At 43.6% G+C, this 16,192-nt stretch overlaps 1 protein-coding gene across 5 annotated transcripts in view; it reads right to left on the bottom strand.

The window, feature by feature from the left end:
* lca5 (lebercilin LCA5) overlaps nucleotides 1-16,192 on the bottom strand; it is an 80,436-nt gene that overhangs the window by 29,804 nt on the left and 34,440 nt on the right. The window contains exon 2 of one of the 5 annotated variants that reach the window (XM_073056432.1): nucleotides 12,027-12,067. The exons of the other annotated variants lie outside the window; for them this stretch is intronic. Coding sequence (XP_072912533.1) covers nucleotides 12,027-12,051 — 25 coding nt within the window. The 5' untranslated portion in view covers nucleotides 12,052-12,067. The remainder of the gene's footprint in view (nucleotides 1-12,026; nucleotides 12,068-16,192) is intronic. 5 annotated transcript variants of the gene reach the window in all.

Below are 16,192 nucleotides of genomic sequence, written 5' to 3'. Positions count from 1 at the left end.
AAGTATTTATACTAAAATCAACAATTTAAATGGTTTTCTTTTGAACTAATCATGCCTTCCCTCTTCTATTGTCTCCTAAAGCACTAATCTGATGAAAGAAGAGCTAATTTATATCTTTCCAGCAGGCTTCAGGTTTGACCTGCTCTTTTCTACTTCCACAACATCCACCCCCCCCCCCCCCTCTGTTTTTACCTCTTTCATCATCTTCTTATGCAGTAATCATGAAGTGGGAAGAGTACAAGCTCTTGAACAAGGAAAAGATCTGCTGTGATGAGTGTTATGACCCCGGAGCAGCTGAGAATGGTATAATGTGGCATCAGCAGAGTAAGAGAAATTAACTGGAGCAATATTTTATTGTGACTGCAATAGCAGCTCAGTTCTAAATAAATCAAGGTTGAAGTACAATTGAAGACGGAGAAAGCTTATTATAACTAGGTCAATTAGAAACAATATTAAAGATGAAAAAAATACAATGGAAAATGTCTTCCATGATACGAGGATTTTCCAACCCACTTGAATACTTTTGAAATAAGTTACCATTATATTCAGTATGTCAGAAATTCTAAGTGTCAGGGGACAAAATTGAATGTAGTTGCTATAACTAAGAGGGTGTTTAGGAAGCTGATAGATGTGAACATAGGCAAATCACCTGGATCAGATGGACTACACCCCAGGGTTCTGAAAGAAGCTGAAGAGATTGTGGAGTCATTAGTAATAATCTTTCGAGAAACACTAGATTCTGGCATGATTCTGGAGGACTGGAAAATCGCAAATGTCACTCCACTCTTCAAAAAGGAAGTGAGGCAAAAGAAAGGACATTATAAGCCAGTTAGACTGACCTCAGTGGTTGGGGAATGTTGGGAGTCAATTGTTAAGGATGTGTTTCCAGGGTCCTTGGAGGCACATGATAAAATAGGCCAAAGTCAGCATGGTTTCCTTAAGGGGAAACCTTGCCTAACAAATCTGCTGAAATTCTTTGAGGAAATAACAAGCAGGATAGGTAAGAGTCAGTGGATGTTGTAAAACATGGATTTTCAGAAAGCCTTTGACAATGTACTGCACATAAGGCTGCTTAACAAGATAAGAGTCTTTGTTATTACAGGAAAGATACTAGCACACATAGAAGATTGGCTAATTGGCTATCTGGCAGGAGGCAGAGTGCGAATAAAGGGGGTCCTTTACTGGTTGGCTGCTGGTAACTAGTGATTTTCCACAGGGGACAGTACTGGAACCACTTCTTTTCACATTATATATCAGGGATTTGGATGACTGAATTGATGGCTTTGTGGCCAAATTTACAGACTACAAGATAGGTTTAGGGGCAGGTAGTGGTCTGGGAGTCTGATTTGGACAGATAGGGAGAATGGGCAAAGAAATACAACGTAGCGAAGTTTACGGCCATGCACTTTGGTAGAAGGAATAAAGATGTAGATTATTTTCTAAATGGGGAGAAAATTCAAAAATTAGAGGTGCAAAGGGATTCGGGAGTCCTCATGCAGGAATCGCCAAGGTTAACACAGAATATAAAAGCTTAGAGGTAATGCTGAGGCTTTATAAGGCATTGGTCTGACTACACGGAGTATATTGAGTAGGATTGGGCCATTATCTAAGAAAAGATGTGTGGGCATTGGAGAGAGTCTAGAGGTTCACAAGAATGATTCTGGGATTGAAAGGATTAATGTGTGAGGAACGGCTATACTCGCTGGAGTTTGGGGGGGGGGGGGGGAAATCACAATGAAACCTATTAAATACTGAAAGGCCTACATAGCATGGATGTAGATAAGATGTTTCCCATAGTAGTTGAGTCTAGGCCCAGACAACACAAACTCAGAACAGAGGTACATTATTGAGAACAGAAATGAGGAGGAATTTCTTTGGCCACATAACAGTGAAACTGTGGAATTGTTTGCCACAGACAGCTGTGGAGGCCAGTTGGGTATGTTTAAAATGGAGGGTGATAGGTTCTTGATTATTCATGGCTTTAAAGGTTTCAAGGAGAAGGCAAGAGAATGGGGTTGAGAAGGATAATAAATCAGCATGATGGAATGGTGGAGCAGACTCAATAGGCCAGTTCGCCTAATTCTGTTCCTATGTCTTATGGTTTTACATTGCAGGGAAACTTCATTGTAGAACAATTTCAGTTTTTTAGGTTCCTCACCATGTCATAAATTAATAGACAAAAAATTATCAGCCTTATGAGAAATTGGTGCATACCCAACTTTAAGTCCTGAATTCAAAATTTCACTCAACTCAAATTTAATGAAATACAAACAACACACACAAAATGCTGGTGGAACGCAGCAGGCCAGGCAGCACGTTTAGGGAGAAGTACTGTCGACACTTTGGGCCGAGACCCTTCGTCAGGACCAACTGAAAGGAGAGATACTATGCGATTTGAAAGTAGTGGGGGGAGGGGGAAATGCAAAATGATAGAAGACCGGAGGGGGTGGGATGAAGCTAAGAGCTGGAAAGGTGATTGGCGAAAGTGATACAGAGCTGGAGAAGGGAAAGAATCATGGGACAGGAGGCCTCAGGAGAAAGAAAGGGGGAGGGGAGAGGCCCAGGTGAGAGGACCCTACTCTGTGACGTAACCACCGGCCAACCCCACCCCATCGTCCTGGTGGCCTAGCGGCGGCGCGTTTTCAACTCCATTCACAACTTAGCGCACCCCTCCATCAGGTCAACTGTCCAGATGATAGCCAACAGGTTCACTTGGCATGGACTCCGCAAGCAGGTCAGTGAATAGGCCAAAACGTGCATGCACTGCCAAACAGCCAAGGTGCAGCGGCACACCAAAGCCCTGCCGCAGCAGTTCCACCCCACCCGCCGGCGTTTGGACCACATTCATGTGGATATCGTGGGCCCCCTGCCAGTGTCGCGAGGAGCGCGGCACCTCCTGACTATCGTAGACCAGTTCACAGGATGGCCAGAGGCAGTCCCGCTCACAGACACCACCTCCGAATCCTGTGCCCGAGCACTGATTGCAACCTGGGTATCTTGCTTTGGTGTACCGGCCCACATTACCTCCGACAGAGGCGCCCAGTTCACCTCCAGCCTGTGGTCGGCTATGGCCAGCCTTTTGGGGACACAGCTGCACCACACAACTGTCTACCACCCACAGTCGAACGGACTGGTGGAGCGTTTCCACTGTCACCTGAAGTCGGCTCTCATGGTCGGCCTCAAAGGGCCTAACTGGGTGGACGAGCTTCTCTGGGTCCTGCTCGGAATCCGTACGGCTCCCAAAGAGGATCTGCACGCCTCGTCGGCCGAGTTGGTGTAAGGCGCACCCTTGGTCGTCCCAGGAGAGTTCATACCAACACCAATGGGGCAAAAGGAAGAACCCGCACCAGTCCTGGACAGACTACGTGAAAGGCTCGGTAACCTGGCCCCCATACCCACTTCACAGCACGGGCAGAACCCGACCTGCGTACCCAAAGACCTGCAGAACTGTAAGTTTGTTTTTGTACGGCGGGGCGGACACCGGACACCGCTACAACGGCCCTATGAGGGGCCGTTTACAGTGATCAGAAACAATGGGTCCACATTCATTCTGGACATTGGGGGGGAAAGAGGAGGTTTTCACATGTGGACTTGGCACAGCCAGTCAAGATTCAGGCACCGCGGCGTGGAGGCAAACCTCCCAAACAGGGACTGACCCAGACTGAGGACATTGGGGGGTGTATCGCTGGTTCTGGGCGGGGGGGGGTGGGTGTTATGTGGTGACCCACTTCCCACCGCACTCGAACCAGCTCACAAAGTGGCGCGCGCCGGCATTGAGGCCGGTCCCAAAAAGGGCACCAGGCCTTCTTCACCAGCAAGGGGAAAAGCCCGCACGCAGGACAGGACTGTGAATATGCGCCCCCTACAGCATTCCTGCCCGGGGAGGGTGGGAACAGGAAGGCTTTAAATCGAGGCCGCGAAGTTTGAATAAATCTTTTTTGCAACTGCAACTCACCGACTACGTGAAGCACACCGTGAGAATATTATAATAATAAAAATTTCTTTATCTTTTGTCTTTTTATGGATAAGAGGAGAATTATCTTTTTCTTTATTACATAATATTAGATTAATACTCTGTATGATCTTGATAATGTTTATTTTACCTTTTATATGAATTGTTATTGATATAGATATTTGAGATAATTCTCCTCGTTTATATATACATGTACTCTTTTATTTAACTAATAACATTGATAAAGAAAGGAATTTTCTATTTTGGGAGCAAAGATGTTAACAATGACTGCTTGTAGTTTGAAACAAAGAAAATTTAAACTTTTTCCAACTCTAGTTCAGTTAGTTGGATATTCAGGATAACAGATTATAACTTTCAATGAACACGACCTAAGGTTTTGGCATAAGAGTGTGTCTTTCCCACTTAGTAAAAGCTTGGACCATCAGGTTTTCAACGCCCCTTCCTTTCCCCTACCGCTCCAAAATTCAAATTGTGACTCATAATTCGTGCAGACTTCCACTTCCTCCCTCCATGTACCTCAAATAAACAAACTGACTGCTTTTAAGACATTATAGAACAGCCTGACAGAATAAGAAACATGTGCTTTCAAACAGATGACAATAATGAATTGTTAAAGCATGGGCTGAATGACTACCACCTCTAAAGCAAATTGGCTGAGAACCCACAACTCCAAAGTTGCAACTTCTTACTTGCAAATAGGGAAATAAATACAAACCGGATAGTTTCATTGCTATTTTTAGTACATATACAGTAGAATACCTGACCAAAAAGGAAATACTTTGGGGCACATATACAAGTGAACCTATCTGATTCAAAATACACCATGATAAACGTGCTGAATTATTGCTGAGAGGGAGAATGCATTTCTTAATGAACATAGTTTACAAGGCCACTTGATGGATTGTTGTCTAGTCCCTAGATAACTAATCTGTGGAATTATCTTACTATATTTTATTACTGCCCATCCCCTAATTGTTCTTGAGAAGGTAGTTTTGAGTTTTGCACCTGATAAATTCCAACATTTTAAAAGAGGTGGCTATGAGGATGGCAGATGGTCTGCTTTAAGATTTTTCAAAATTTCAGATCCAGGGGTTCCCAACCATTTTTTTTTGTAATTTATTTTTTAATTGAAGTTCATCAAACAAACATTTCCATAAGATGCATTTTAGATGCTATACATATATATCATATAGTCATATTTGCCACAAATCTCCACTTAATATTTATCTGAGGTATACACTTATAGAAAAGGGAGGAAAGAAAGAACAAGTAAAAGGAGAAAACTAAGTACAAGTAGGGGGTGATTTTTTTTTTTACAAAATATTCATTGATTTGTGAGAATAAAATCAGGCCCATGAGGAATTATGTAATTAAACCATTTTTCCCAGTATGAATCAAATTGTTCTAACTTATTATTAGGTTCAATGTGAAGACAGAATATAACACAAATAGCAAGACTCTTGGCAGTGTGGAAGATCTGAGAGATCTTGGGGTCCATGTCGATAGGACACTTAAATCTGCTGTGCAGGTTGACAGCTAAGAAGGTGTATGGTGTGTTGGCATTCATGAACCATGGGATTGAGTTCAAGAGCTGTGAGATAATGTTACAGCTATACAAGACCTTAGTCAGACCCCACTTGGAATACTGGGTTAATTTCTAGTCACCTCACTATAGGAAGGATATGGATACTATAGAGAAACTGCAGAGGAGATTTACGTGTATGTTGCCTGGATTGGAGGGAGTGCCTTATGAGAATAGGTTCAGTGTACTTGGCCTTCTCTCCTTGGAGCGACAGAGGATGAAAGGTGACCTGACAGAAGTGTACAAGATGATGAGGGGCATTGATCATGTGGATAGCCAGAGGCTGTTTCCCAGGGCTAAAATGGCTAATACGAGGGGGCATAGTTTTAAGGTGCTTAAAAATAGGCATTGAGAGGATGTCAGGAGTAAGTTTTTCCCCACAGAGAGTGATGAGTGCATGGAATGCACTGCCAGTGGTGGAGGCAGATACAATAGGGTCTTTTAAGAGACTCTTGGATAGGTACACGGAGCTTAGAAAAATTAGAGGGCTATGTGGTAGGGTAACTTTAGGCAGTTTTTAAAGAGTAGGTTACATGGTTGGCACAACATTGTGGGCCGAAGAGCCTGTAACGTGCTATAAATTTCTATGTTCTATGAAGTGCCCCATGTTCTCTATCACCTTGTCATTGTTATATTAGAGGATCCTGACTATAAAATCTTGTTCTGTTATAATTAGGTGCACGGTTCATTCACTTGTAAGTTTCAACAAATAAATTAGTGATAGCTTGGAGTTTGGTCTGTAGCATCAGTTGTGCACCCCAGCTCAATGACTACAGGCAACTGCGAACACCATCTGATAGACTAACTACATTTCAAGAGGAAACTTGCTGAAGGCATTATGAGAAAAGGTTGAGCAGACTGCTGGAGCAAGGTCACAGCTTGCAGATCATAAAAGAAAATTAAGATAACTTTGTGGTGAATGAAATATGAGAAGTGCTTCAAAGCTCCAAAATAAAAAAAACTTTTCTTTTAAACATTAAAAGTGGCTAAGTGTAGTGATTGATGCTGCTCTCTACCTGTATCTTGCCACTGACATTGAGTGAAAAACATCTGGTTTGCCTCTGGAAAGGTGGATTACACAATGAAATTCAGGAACCAGCTCTTAAACCACTGGGAGGATAAACCTTGCAATAACCTTCCCTGAGGCAGGCCGCATGAAGACACTCTATAGCTATGAGACCGTAAGACATAGGAGCAGAATTAGGCCATTTGGACCATCGAGTCTGCTCCACCATTTCATCATGGCTGACTCATTCTTTCTCTCAGCCCCCACCTCCTGCCTTATCTGCGCTGCCCCCCCCCCCCCGCCATATACGCTCATGTCCAGCCCAATCAAAAATCTATCAACCTCTGGCTTAAATATAAAGACTTGACCTCCACGAATGCCCATGGCAAAGAATTCTACACCCTGGCTAAAGAAATTCCTCCTCATCTCCATTCTAAAAGGACACCCCTCTATTCTGAGGCCGTATCCTCTGGTTTTAAACTCTCCCACCATAGGAAACATCTTCTCCACATCAACTATCAAAGCCTTTCACCATTCAATAGGTTTCAATGAGGTCACCCCTCATTCTTCTGAATGAGCTGAATACAAATCCAGAACTATCAAATACTCTTCATGTGACAAGCCATGCAAACCTGGAATCACTTTTGAGAACTTCCTTTGTACCCTCCCCAGTTTCAGCATATTCTTTCCAACACAAGGGGCCCAAAACTGCTCACAATACTCCAAGTGAGGCCTTACCAGTGCTTTATAAAGTCTCAACATTACATCCTTGCTTTTATATTCTAGTCCTCTTGAAATGAATGCTAACATTGCATTTGCCTTCCTCACCACAGACGCAACCTGCAAATTAACCGTTAGGGAATCCTGCTCAAAGACCCCCAAGTCCCTTTTGTACCTCAGTTTTTTTTTTGTATTTTCTCTCCATTTAGTAGATAGGCAGCCCTTTCATTTCTTCTACCAAAATGAATGACCACGTACTTCTCTATGAGTGCCCCTCCACCCAGCTTCATATCATCGGAAAACTTTGCAACAAAGCCATCAATTCCATCATCCAAATCATTGACATACAACATAAAAAGAATTAGTCCCAATAGACCTCTATGAAACACCACTAGTCATTGGCAACGAACCAGAAAAGGCTTCCTTAATTCCCATTCTTTACCTCCTGCCAGTAGGCCACTGCTTTTATCCATGTTAGAATTTTCATTGTAATACTATGGGCTTGTACATTGTTAAGCAGCCTCATGTGTGGCATCTTGTCAAAGACCTTCTGAAAATCTACAAAAATACAACATTGACTGTCTATCCTGCTTGTTATTTCTTCAACAGGCAAGATTTTCCTTTGAGGAAATGCTGACTACAGCCGTTTTTATCATGTGTCTCCAAGTACCCCAAATTCACATCCTTAACAATTGCCTGCAACATCTTCCCAATCACTGAGGTCAGACTAACTGGCCTATAGTTTCCTCACTTCTGCCTCTCTCCCTTCTTGAAGAGGAGCGTGACATTTGCAATTTTCCAGTCTTCTGGAACCATTCCAGAATCTAGTGATTCTTGAAAGATCATTACTAATGCCTCCATGATCTCTCCAGCCACCTAATTCAGAACAAATTGGTCCACATGACTCATCTACCTTCAAACCTTTCAGTTTCTCCAAGAACCTTCTTTCTAGTAATGTTAACTTCACACACCTCATGACCCCCGACACCTGAAACCAATCATACTGATAGTGTCTTAGACAGTGAATACTAATACAAAGTACTTACTTAGTTTATTCACCATTTCTTGTCCCCATTACCACCTCTCCATCATCGTTTTCCAGCAGTCCAACATCCAGTCTCATCTCTTTTACACTATGTATCTAAAGAAACTTCTGATATCCTCTTTAATATTATTCCATCTTTTTCTTCTTAATGACATTTTTAGTTACCTTTTGTTGGTGTTTGATAGCTTCCCAATCCTCTAATTTTTGCTCTATTATTTGCTGCTTTTATGTTGGCTTTGTCTTCTCTTGTTAGCCACAGTTGTGTCATCTTTCGCACAATACTCCTTCCTCTTTGGGATTGTATATATCCTGAGCCTTCCAAATTGCTTCCAGAAACTCCAGCCATTGCTGCTCTGCCGTCATCCCTGCCAGTGTTCTTATCCAGTAAATTCCGCAAACTCCTCTCTCATGCCTCTGTAATCACTTTGCTTCACTATATAATATTGATATCTCCATCAAATTTGTTTCCCTTGCAGATGGTAGTCACAAATTAAAATTTGCCTCTTTGGTCAAGGTGGTGGCAAAGACATACTGGCCAATTTGTTGTAGAACTAAATCATGGCCATGTTCATCAAGAACAGAGTCATGTTTGATGATTTTTACTATGTGATCCTCCCACTGCAAACTTTCATTGAATTATCTTGTTTTCAAATCACCCAGTTCGTCTGCCTCTGTATGGCTGGAGGGCGGGGGAGGGCAGAGTTTTATCCTACTTGCCCTCATCAGTAGCATGTGTCATAAGGTTTTGACATACACAGTGATGACTGTTACGTACAAGTTCTGTTTTGTAAGTGAGCCAGTTTGGTTGTGAGATGTCATTATTCCATTAGGGCAGTTATTTATCTATTAGAGTAACTGTTACAAGTATTGGACTCTCGACAACAGATCTTACCCCTAGAATATGCTGTTGTTCTTCCAATGTGCCTTCTTGGAGTACATTGCACCCACTGCCTTGGCTTTTGAACAAGTTGTACTCAAGGCAACAATGTCAAAGTTAAAACTTCCAAGCTCCTAGGCTTTGACAGTATGTCACTGTTGGGGCTTTTCATGAGGACTTGAGTTATAGGTCCCAAATTTCATGCTGCAGCAGTTAGTGCATAACAACTTTTCGCAAAGGTCTATACACCAATCACTACTGTTAGGGTTAATTCGAGACTGCCACTACAGGTCAGGAGTGGCTCACGTGATATTAGGAGACAGGAGTACAAGGGAGGGAGGAAGCGAAACTGGGGATTCCGCTACACCGAAACTGCTAGTGTCACGCGATTCAATAAACAAAAGAAACAGGTAACTCGTGAGTGAATGGCATCGGGCCAATAAGGGGGACACAAGTGCCCGATATTACCTAATATGTACAACAAAGTTCGGCCTTACCAAATATGTGTAGCGAGGGGTTGGAATGGGGAAAAGGGGTATAAATAAGAGTAGAATGTAAGGGGAAGGCAGAACGCGCCTTCTCCAGCGACGCCGTGGACTCGCTGTGCCAGTTACGATTCTGCAATAAAGCCACGTTTCACTATAATCAGGTGTTGGTTGTCTCTCTTCCAAACGAACACAGGGCATAACCTGAGCCCAACATTTGGTGACCCCGACTTGGGGAGGGAAGAGACAACACAGGCTGGCGGGTCCGACGGCAGACAACTTGCGGCCGCAACCTTGATTAAGGTCAGGAAGTGCCTGTTATATCGAAGACTTCCATTAGATAGTTGAATTACCGAGTTAGATCTTGTCTGCTGACGGAACCTCACCAACCCCAAATTACCCTGGGAAAGATTATTCCCGGTGCAGAATCGTGACTGGTAAGTACTCATTTCTTCTTATCTGTTTTTAGAAGGATCCTCCGCTGGTGCAAAGTCTTCTGAGTGAGGGTACCCGCCGCCCACGAAGGGCATAAAAGTCTCAGGAGTGAGGAGGAGAAAAGTTACGCGGTACACCGTAGTGCACGGAGATACTGACGGCGCCTACCTTAGACTGGTTGTTAAGAGGAGAAATCTCCCACGCGAAGGTCAGGTTTTAAAAGGCGACTGTCCCACATTTGATCCTCTCCGTGTACTAGGGAGCCATGGAGCACTTCAACTTCAAGTTACCAAAACTCAGACATTTGCGTGTTGAGTAACAGAGTATATGAGAGTTTTTAGAAATATGGTAAAATTGATAACTGTGCGAGTTCAATAATCTAACAGTGAGCAGCCGCAGGGGTCGGACACCATCAAGGTAGGAGTGGAAGTGTTCCTCCGAGGCCCGGGGAAGCTCACCTGGAACGAAAAACGGTGGCATGGTCCATACCCTGTCACCGAGGTCTCCAACAGGGCATTAAAAGGTAAGAAGGGAGGGGGACAATAACTGGCATCATTTTCTACTGGCTAAATAAGACCTTTGGTAAGTGGGGAGCGTTCCTGGGACAGTTGGCGCTAGGACTCTCTATTTCAATTGCTATCTTTATCACGTGTGGTTGTTGTTGCATACCCTGTATCAGGACCCTAGTCATCCAGACTATAGATCGAGCTTTGACTGGAAAGGATGGACCTCCACCGGCGTACCAAACACCCTTGTTCCCGATGGAGAGGGAGGACACGGCCCTCCCGTAAACGGACGCACTATGGGAGAACACGGACTGGAATGGGCCGTGCAGAGGGGGAAATTGAGAGTTGCTTTTGAATAAGTCTTCTGAAATGTTGCATGCTACTTGTAAAAATTGCTGATGTTTAGGGAACCCCTACCCATATTTTGTGACCCTAGGTCAGACAAATCAGGATATGCAAATAGGGAGGACACGCCAAAGAGTGCCGGGGGACGCTCACCTCCCTGCCTGATCCCGGCAGCCGCAGAAAAGCTTGTAAGGGATGTGGCCTCAGGGAGGCCAAGGGAGGGAGTGTTAGGGTTAGTGTTAGGGTTAATTCGAGACTGCCACTACAGGTCAGGAGTGGCTCACGTGATATTAGGAGACAGGAGTACAAGGGAGGGAGGAAGCGAAACTGGGGATTCCGCTACACCGAAACTGCTAGTGTCACGCGATTCAATAAACAAAAGAAACAGGTAACTCGTGAGTGAATGGCATCGGGCCAATAAGGGGGACACAAGTGCCCGATATTACCTAATATGTACAACAAAGTTCGGCCTTACCAAATATGTGTAGCGAGGGGTTGGAATGGGGAAAAGGGGTATAAATAAGAGTAGAATGTAAGGGGAAGGCAGAACGCGCCTTCTCCAGCGACGCCGTGGACTCGCTGTGCCAGTTACGATTCTGCAATAAAGCCACGTTTCACTATAATCAGGTGTTGGTTGTCTCTCTTCCAAATTTCATGAGGACTTGAGTTATAGGTCCCAAATTTCATGCTGCAGCAGTTAGTGCATAACAACTTTTCGCAAAGGTCTATACACCAATCACTACACAAAGCAAAGGCATTGCTCCCTGTACTAACATTTAAAACCACCAGAGACAGGCTCCATTGCACATTATTAATATGCACATTTAAATGTACATGTGTTTGAGCAGCTGTTAGAACATACTTCCATGCAGATAAGGTCAAGTGCAACATTCTTCCTCAATCTCTCTCACTCCTTCCTTCTTTATCAGCAACCTGTCTACTTCAGTATCCTACTCAACCTCTAATTGCCTCTCATTTTGTCTCTCATTTATCATGCGTAGAAAGGACGGAGGAAAAGTTATTGCGTACATCATGCAGTCGCATTCACTAACCTTGCCCCAGATTGGCTCTCCCCATCAAGCAGTATGGAAGCCTGTAGTCCGTAAAAAGAAAACAATATTCTAATTTAGTTGGGATGTGTGACCCTCAATATATGCAACTTTATAATTATTTGTAAGTTTCACTTAACTATACATCACCTCCAGGAAGACAAATCTGATTAGTGATAATGCCATTATAAAGACAGGAATAAAGTACTGAACAGTGAAGGTTGAAATGTCAAGTTACATGAATTAAGGATTTTCTTCATGGTAAGGCTGAGACGGTGTGCTAATTGGCAGCCGCTCCCTAGCATAAATCCTGGATAATTTTCAGTCCCTGGACAATAAGCTGTGCGAACTGAGAGCCAGAAGTTCCTACCAGCGGGTAACAAAGGAACGTAACGTCTTGTGCTTCGTGGAGACCTGGCTGATAGTTGAGATACCGGATCATACCATTGAGCCCTCCGGGTTCTCCTGCTCCAAGCAGACAGGTCAAAAAAATCTCTCTGAGAAGAGATGAGGTGGGGTATGCTTTATGGTCAATAATGCCTGGTGCGACCCCAAAAACATACGTGTCCTCAAATCCTTTCGGTTCCCAGATCTGGAGTTCCTGGTGCTGCTGTGTAGACCTTTCTGGCTGCCTAGGGAGTTCACGACTGTTGTTATCATAGCTGTGTATATTCCGCAGCAGGTTGATACTGACCTGGCTCTCAAGGAATTTTACTAGACCATCAGCTCCCTGGAGACTTCACATCCAGAGGCTGCCTTCATCGTCACCAGTGACTTTAATAAAGCGTCACTGACTAAAGTCTCTCCAAAGTTTTGTCAACACATCCAGCAGAGCACTCGAGGAGAAAGCTACTCTCCTTTCTGCAACAAAGTGCTCCTTCACATTCACTTTGGAAAATCAGGTCACTCCTCCATCTTTCTGTTGCCAAAGTACAGGCAAAAGCTGAAACAAAAGCGGCCATAGTTAAAACCATCCACTGTTGGTCCAACCAATCGGCCTCCATACAACAGAACTGCTTTGATCACATCAACTGGAATGTCTTCCGTGATAAGGATGTCTCCGAGCTCACAGAAAGGGTCACAAGTTTCATCTAGAAGTGCGTCAAGGATGCTGTCCCCCAGAAATCAGTCAGGGTCTATCCAAACCAGGAACCCTGGATCAACCTACCGTACAACACACAGTTTACGCTGCCGGTAATCAGCAGACACTCAAGAAATGCAGCTGCGATCACTGCAAAGTCATCAAGGCAGCGAAGCAACGATACAGGGAAAAATTCAGACTCAATTCTCCACCAACACACGCAGTTCATGGCAAAGTTTCAAAGCTAAATGCAGTGGACTTTGAAGAAAATAAATTGCTACCTCTTTCCCAGCTGAGCCAAAGTTATTTATTTATTTATTTATTTTTAAAAACACTCAATTCGATGTTACCAATACTGAGCTACTGAAGCGACTGGCAGCTTATTCATCTCTGAGGCCGAAGTATTCAGGTATTTCCAACCAGTGGACAGTTGCAAGGCTGTGGGACCAGACAGCATTCCAGGGTGGGTATCAAGGATGTGCGCAGCAGAACCAGTAGGTGCGTTTACAGACATTTTTAATCTCTCTCCCCCATCACCCCCCAAGTGTAGAGTGTCTTCCTGCTTCAAAACATCCACCCATGTTCTGGGCACCTAAAAAAAAGGTAACATGTCTGAACGACTGGCATCCTGTCGCACTCACCTCAATAATAAGCAAATGCTTTGAGAGACTGATCAAGGACTACATCTGCAGCATGCTACCACCCACACTGGACCCCCCATCAACACAATTGATTGACAGATGATGCAATATCCACAGCTCTACAAACTGTCCTTACACATCTGGAGAAGAGGGATGCTTATTTGAGAGTGCTGATCTTGGACTGCAGTTCAGCATTCAACACCATAATTCCCTCTAAGCTTGACAAGCTTAGAGACATTGGCCTTCACCCTGCCGTGTGTAGCTGGATCCTGGACTTCCTGTCAAGATTGCCAGCAGGTGGTAAGAGTGGGCTCCCTCACCTCTGACCCTCAACACAGGTGCCCCTCAGGGTTATGTACTAAGCGTTCTCCTTTACTCTGTGTATCCATGACTGTGTCGCCACTCACAGCTCCAATCTGATAATTAAATTTGCTGATGACACTAATCTCAAATAATAATGAGTGAGCCTACAGAGAAGTCATCACCCTGACGCAGTGGTGTCAAGAGAACAACCTCTCCCTCAATGTCGCAAAAAACAAAGCAGATGGTTGAGTACTACAGGAGGAATGGAGACAGGCTAGCCCAGGCATGGGCAAACTACGGCCCGCGGGCCATATGCGGCCTGTTAAGCTTTTTAATCCGGCCCGCAGAACTTGATGAAATTATATTAATAAACCTTGTTAACACCTCAGATCCATCCTGAGAATCGCCACAACAAAACTAAATCCAGACTTTGATGCGCTGGCTAAAAAGGGAGACCAACAACACTGTTCCCACTGAAATTAAAAATAAGTTTCTTCGTTGTGTTATGTAAAAAATGCATTTGAAAATATTTTTCTCAATAAGCTTTACATGTTACATGTCATTTCTGTTAAGTGATGGACATGAGTAGTGCGCAGGTGCACGTACGTTCTCAAAATAAAAAATGCGCTCCAGATCAAATAACGCGGTCTGCATACTGGCGCGCTGTCACTGTTCTGTCCTTCTGCTGGTCGTTGAGTTTTGGCACAGGGGACAATTGAATAAGAAGGAGCAGGACAAGTAGACCTGCATCTCCTACCATTTTTGAAATAAAGACAGTCAGGAGGAGAGTGATGATGATAATATCTTGAAGGATAACAGAATTTTCAGTGCTTTAAAATAATAACTGTTACTATTTTAAAAAAGCTGTATTTTATTCATTTAATTTTCAGTGTTTTAAAAGTCATTTCAATAAATAGCTAAGTACCATGGGACTTCAAAGACATATTTTGTTGTAATGCATTTGTTCATTTTCAATTGAAATTAAAGCACATGTTTTCTACATATCCCATGATATTTTATTTTCTCTTATGAGGTGTATTACCAAAACACTCCGTCCATCTGCTCCTGGTCCGGCCCCCCTGTCAAATTTTAGAACCCTTTGTGGCCCACAAGTCAAAAAGTTTGCCCACCCCTGGGCTAGCCCCTATTGACATCAATGGCTCTGGGGTTGAGAGGATGAACAGCTTTAAGTTCCTTGGCATCCACATCACCAAGGATCTCACATGGTCTGTACACACCAGCTGTGTAATGAAAAAGGCATAACTGAGCCTCTTTCTCCCTTAGACAGTTGAAGTACGGTATGGGTCTCCAAATCCCAAGACCTTTGTACAGGGCACAATTGAGAACATCCTGACTGGCTGCATCACTGCCTGGTATGGGAACTGTACTCCCCTCAGTTGCAGGATACTGCAGAGAGTCATGCGGACAGCCCAGCGCATCTGTAGATGTGAACTTCCCACTATTCAAGACATTACCAAAGACAGGTGTGTAAAAAGGGCCCAAGTCATCCCAGCCACAAACTGTTCCAGCTGCTAACATCTAGGAAATGGTCCTGGCTTTTATGCTGTGGTACCAACAGGCTCTGGGAGAGCTTCTCCCACCAGGCCATCAGACTGCTTAATTCATGTCGACACAACTTCATTTCTGTTATATTGACTGTTCTATTGTACATAACATTATAAATTACTATAAATTGCAGATTACATTATGTCTCCATCAAAATGTGCAAAGATTTTTACCCCTCATGTATATGAGCGATGCAAGAAATAAAGCCAATAAGATGAATGGATATGGATAATGTAAACAATTAAGTGTTTTAGTTATTGATACAGTTCCAAGAACATTATTTCTTGCAGGTATTTCTCTCCTTTTTCTTCTACAAGTATGCACAATTGCTGGAATTTTGAGTAATCTCTGGATACTTAGGAAGAGAACATACCTCTCCTGTGTCTCATTCTAGCCTGCTGGGACCCATAAAACATCAGAAATAGAAATAGGAGCAGGATTTTCAGTACCTCTGTAAGCTTATGACTGGTCACAGGCCTCAACATTATTTTCCTCTTGTATCCAGGAGAGAGTATTCCAAAGATTACTGCCTCAAGAAGGCAAATTCAAAGAACACTCATCATCCAGGCAATGCAATC

The sequence above is a fragment of the Hemitrygon akajei genome, chromosome 9 (genome assembly GCF_048418815.1).
Source record: "Hemitrygon akajei chromosome 9, sHemAka1.3, whole genome shotgun sequence".
NCBI lineage: Eukaryota > Metazoa > Chordata > Chondrichthyes > Myliobatiformes > Dasyatidae > Hemitrygon > Hemitrygon akajei.
Note: the sequence above shows the minus strand (reverse complement) of the source record. Positions and strands in the feature narration are given on the sequence as shown.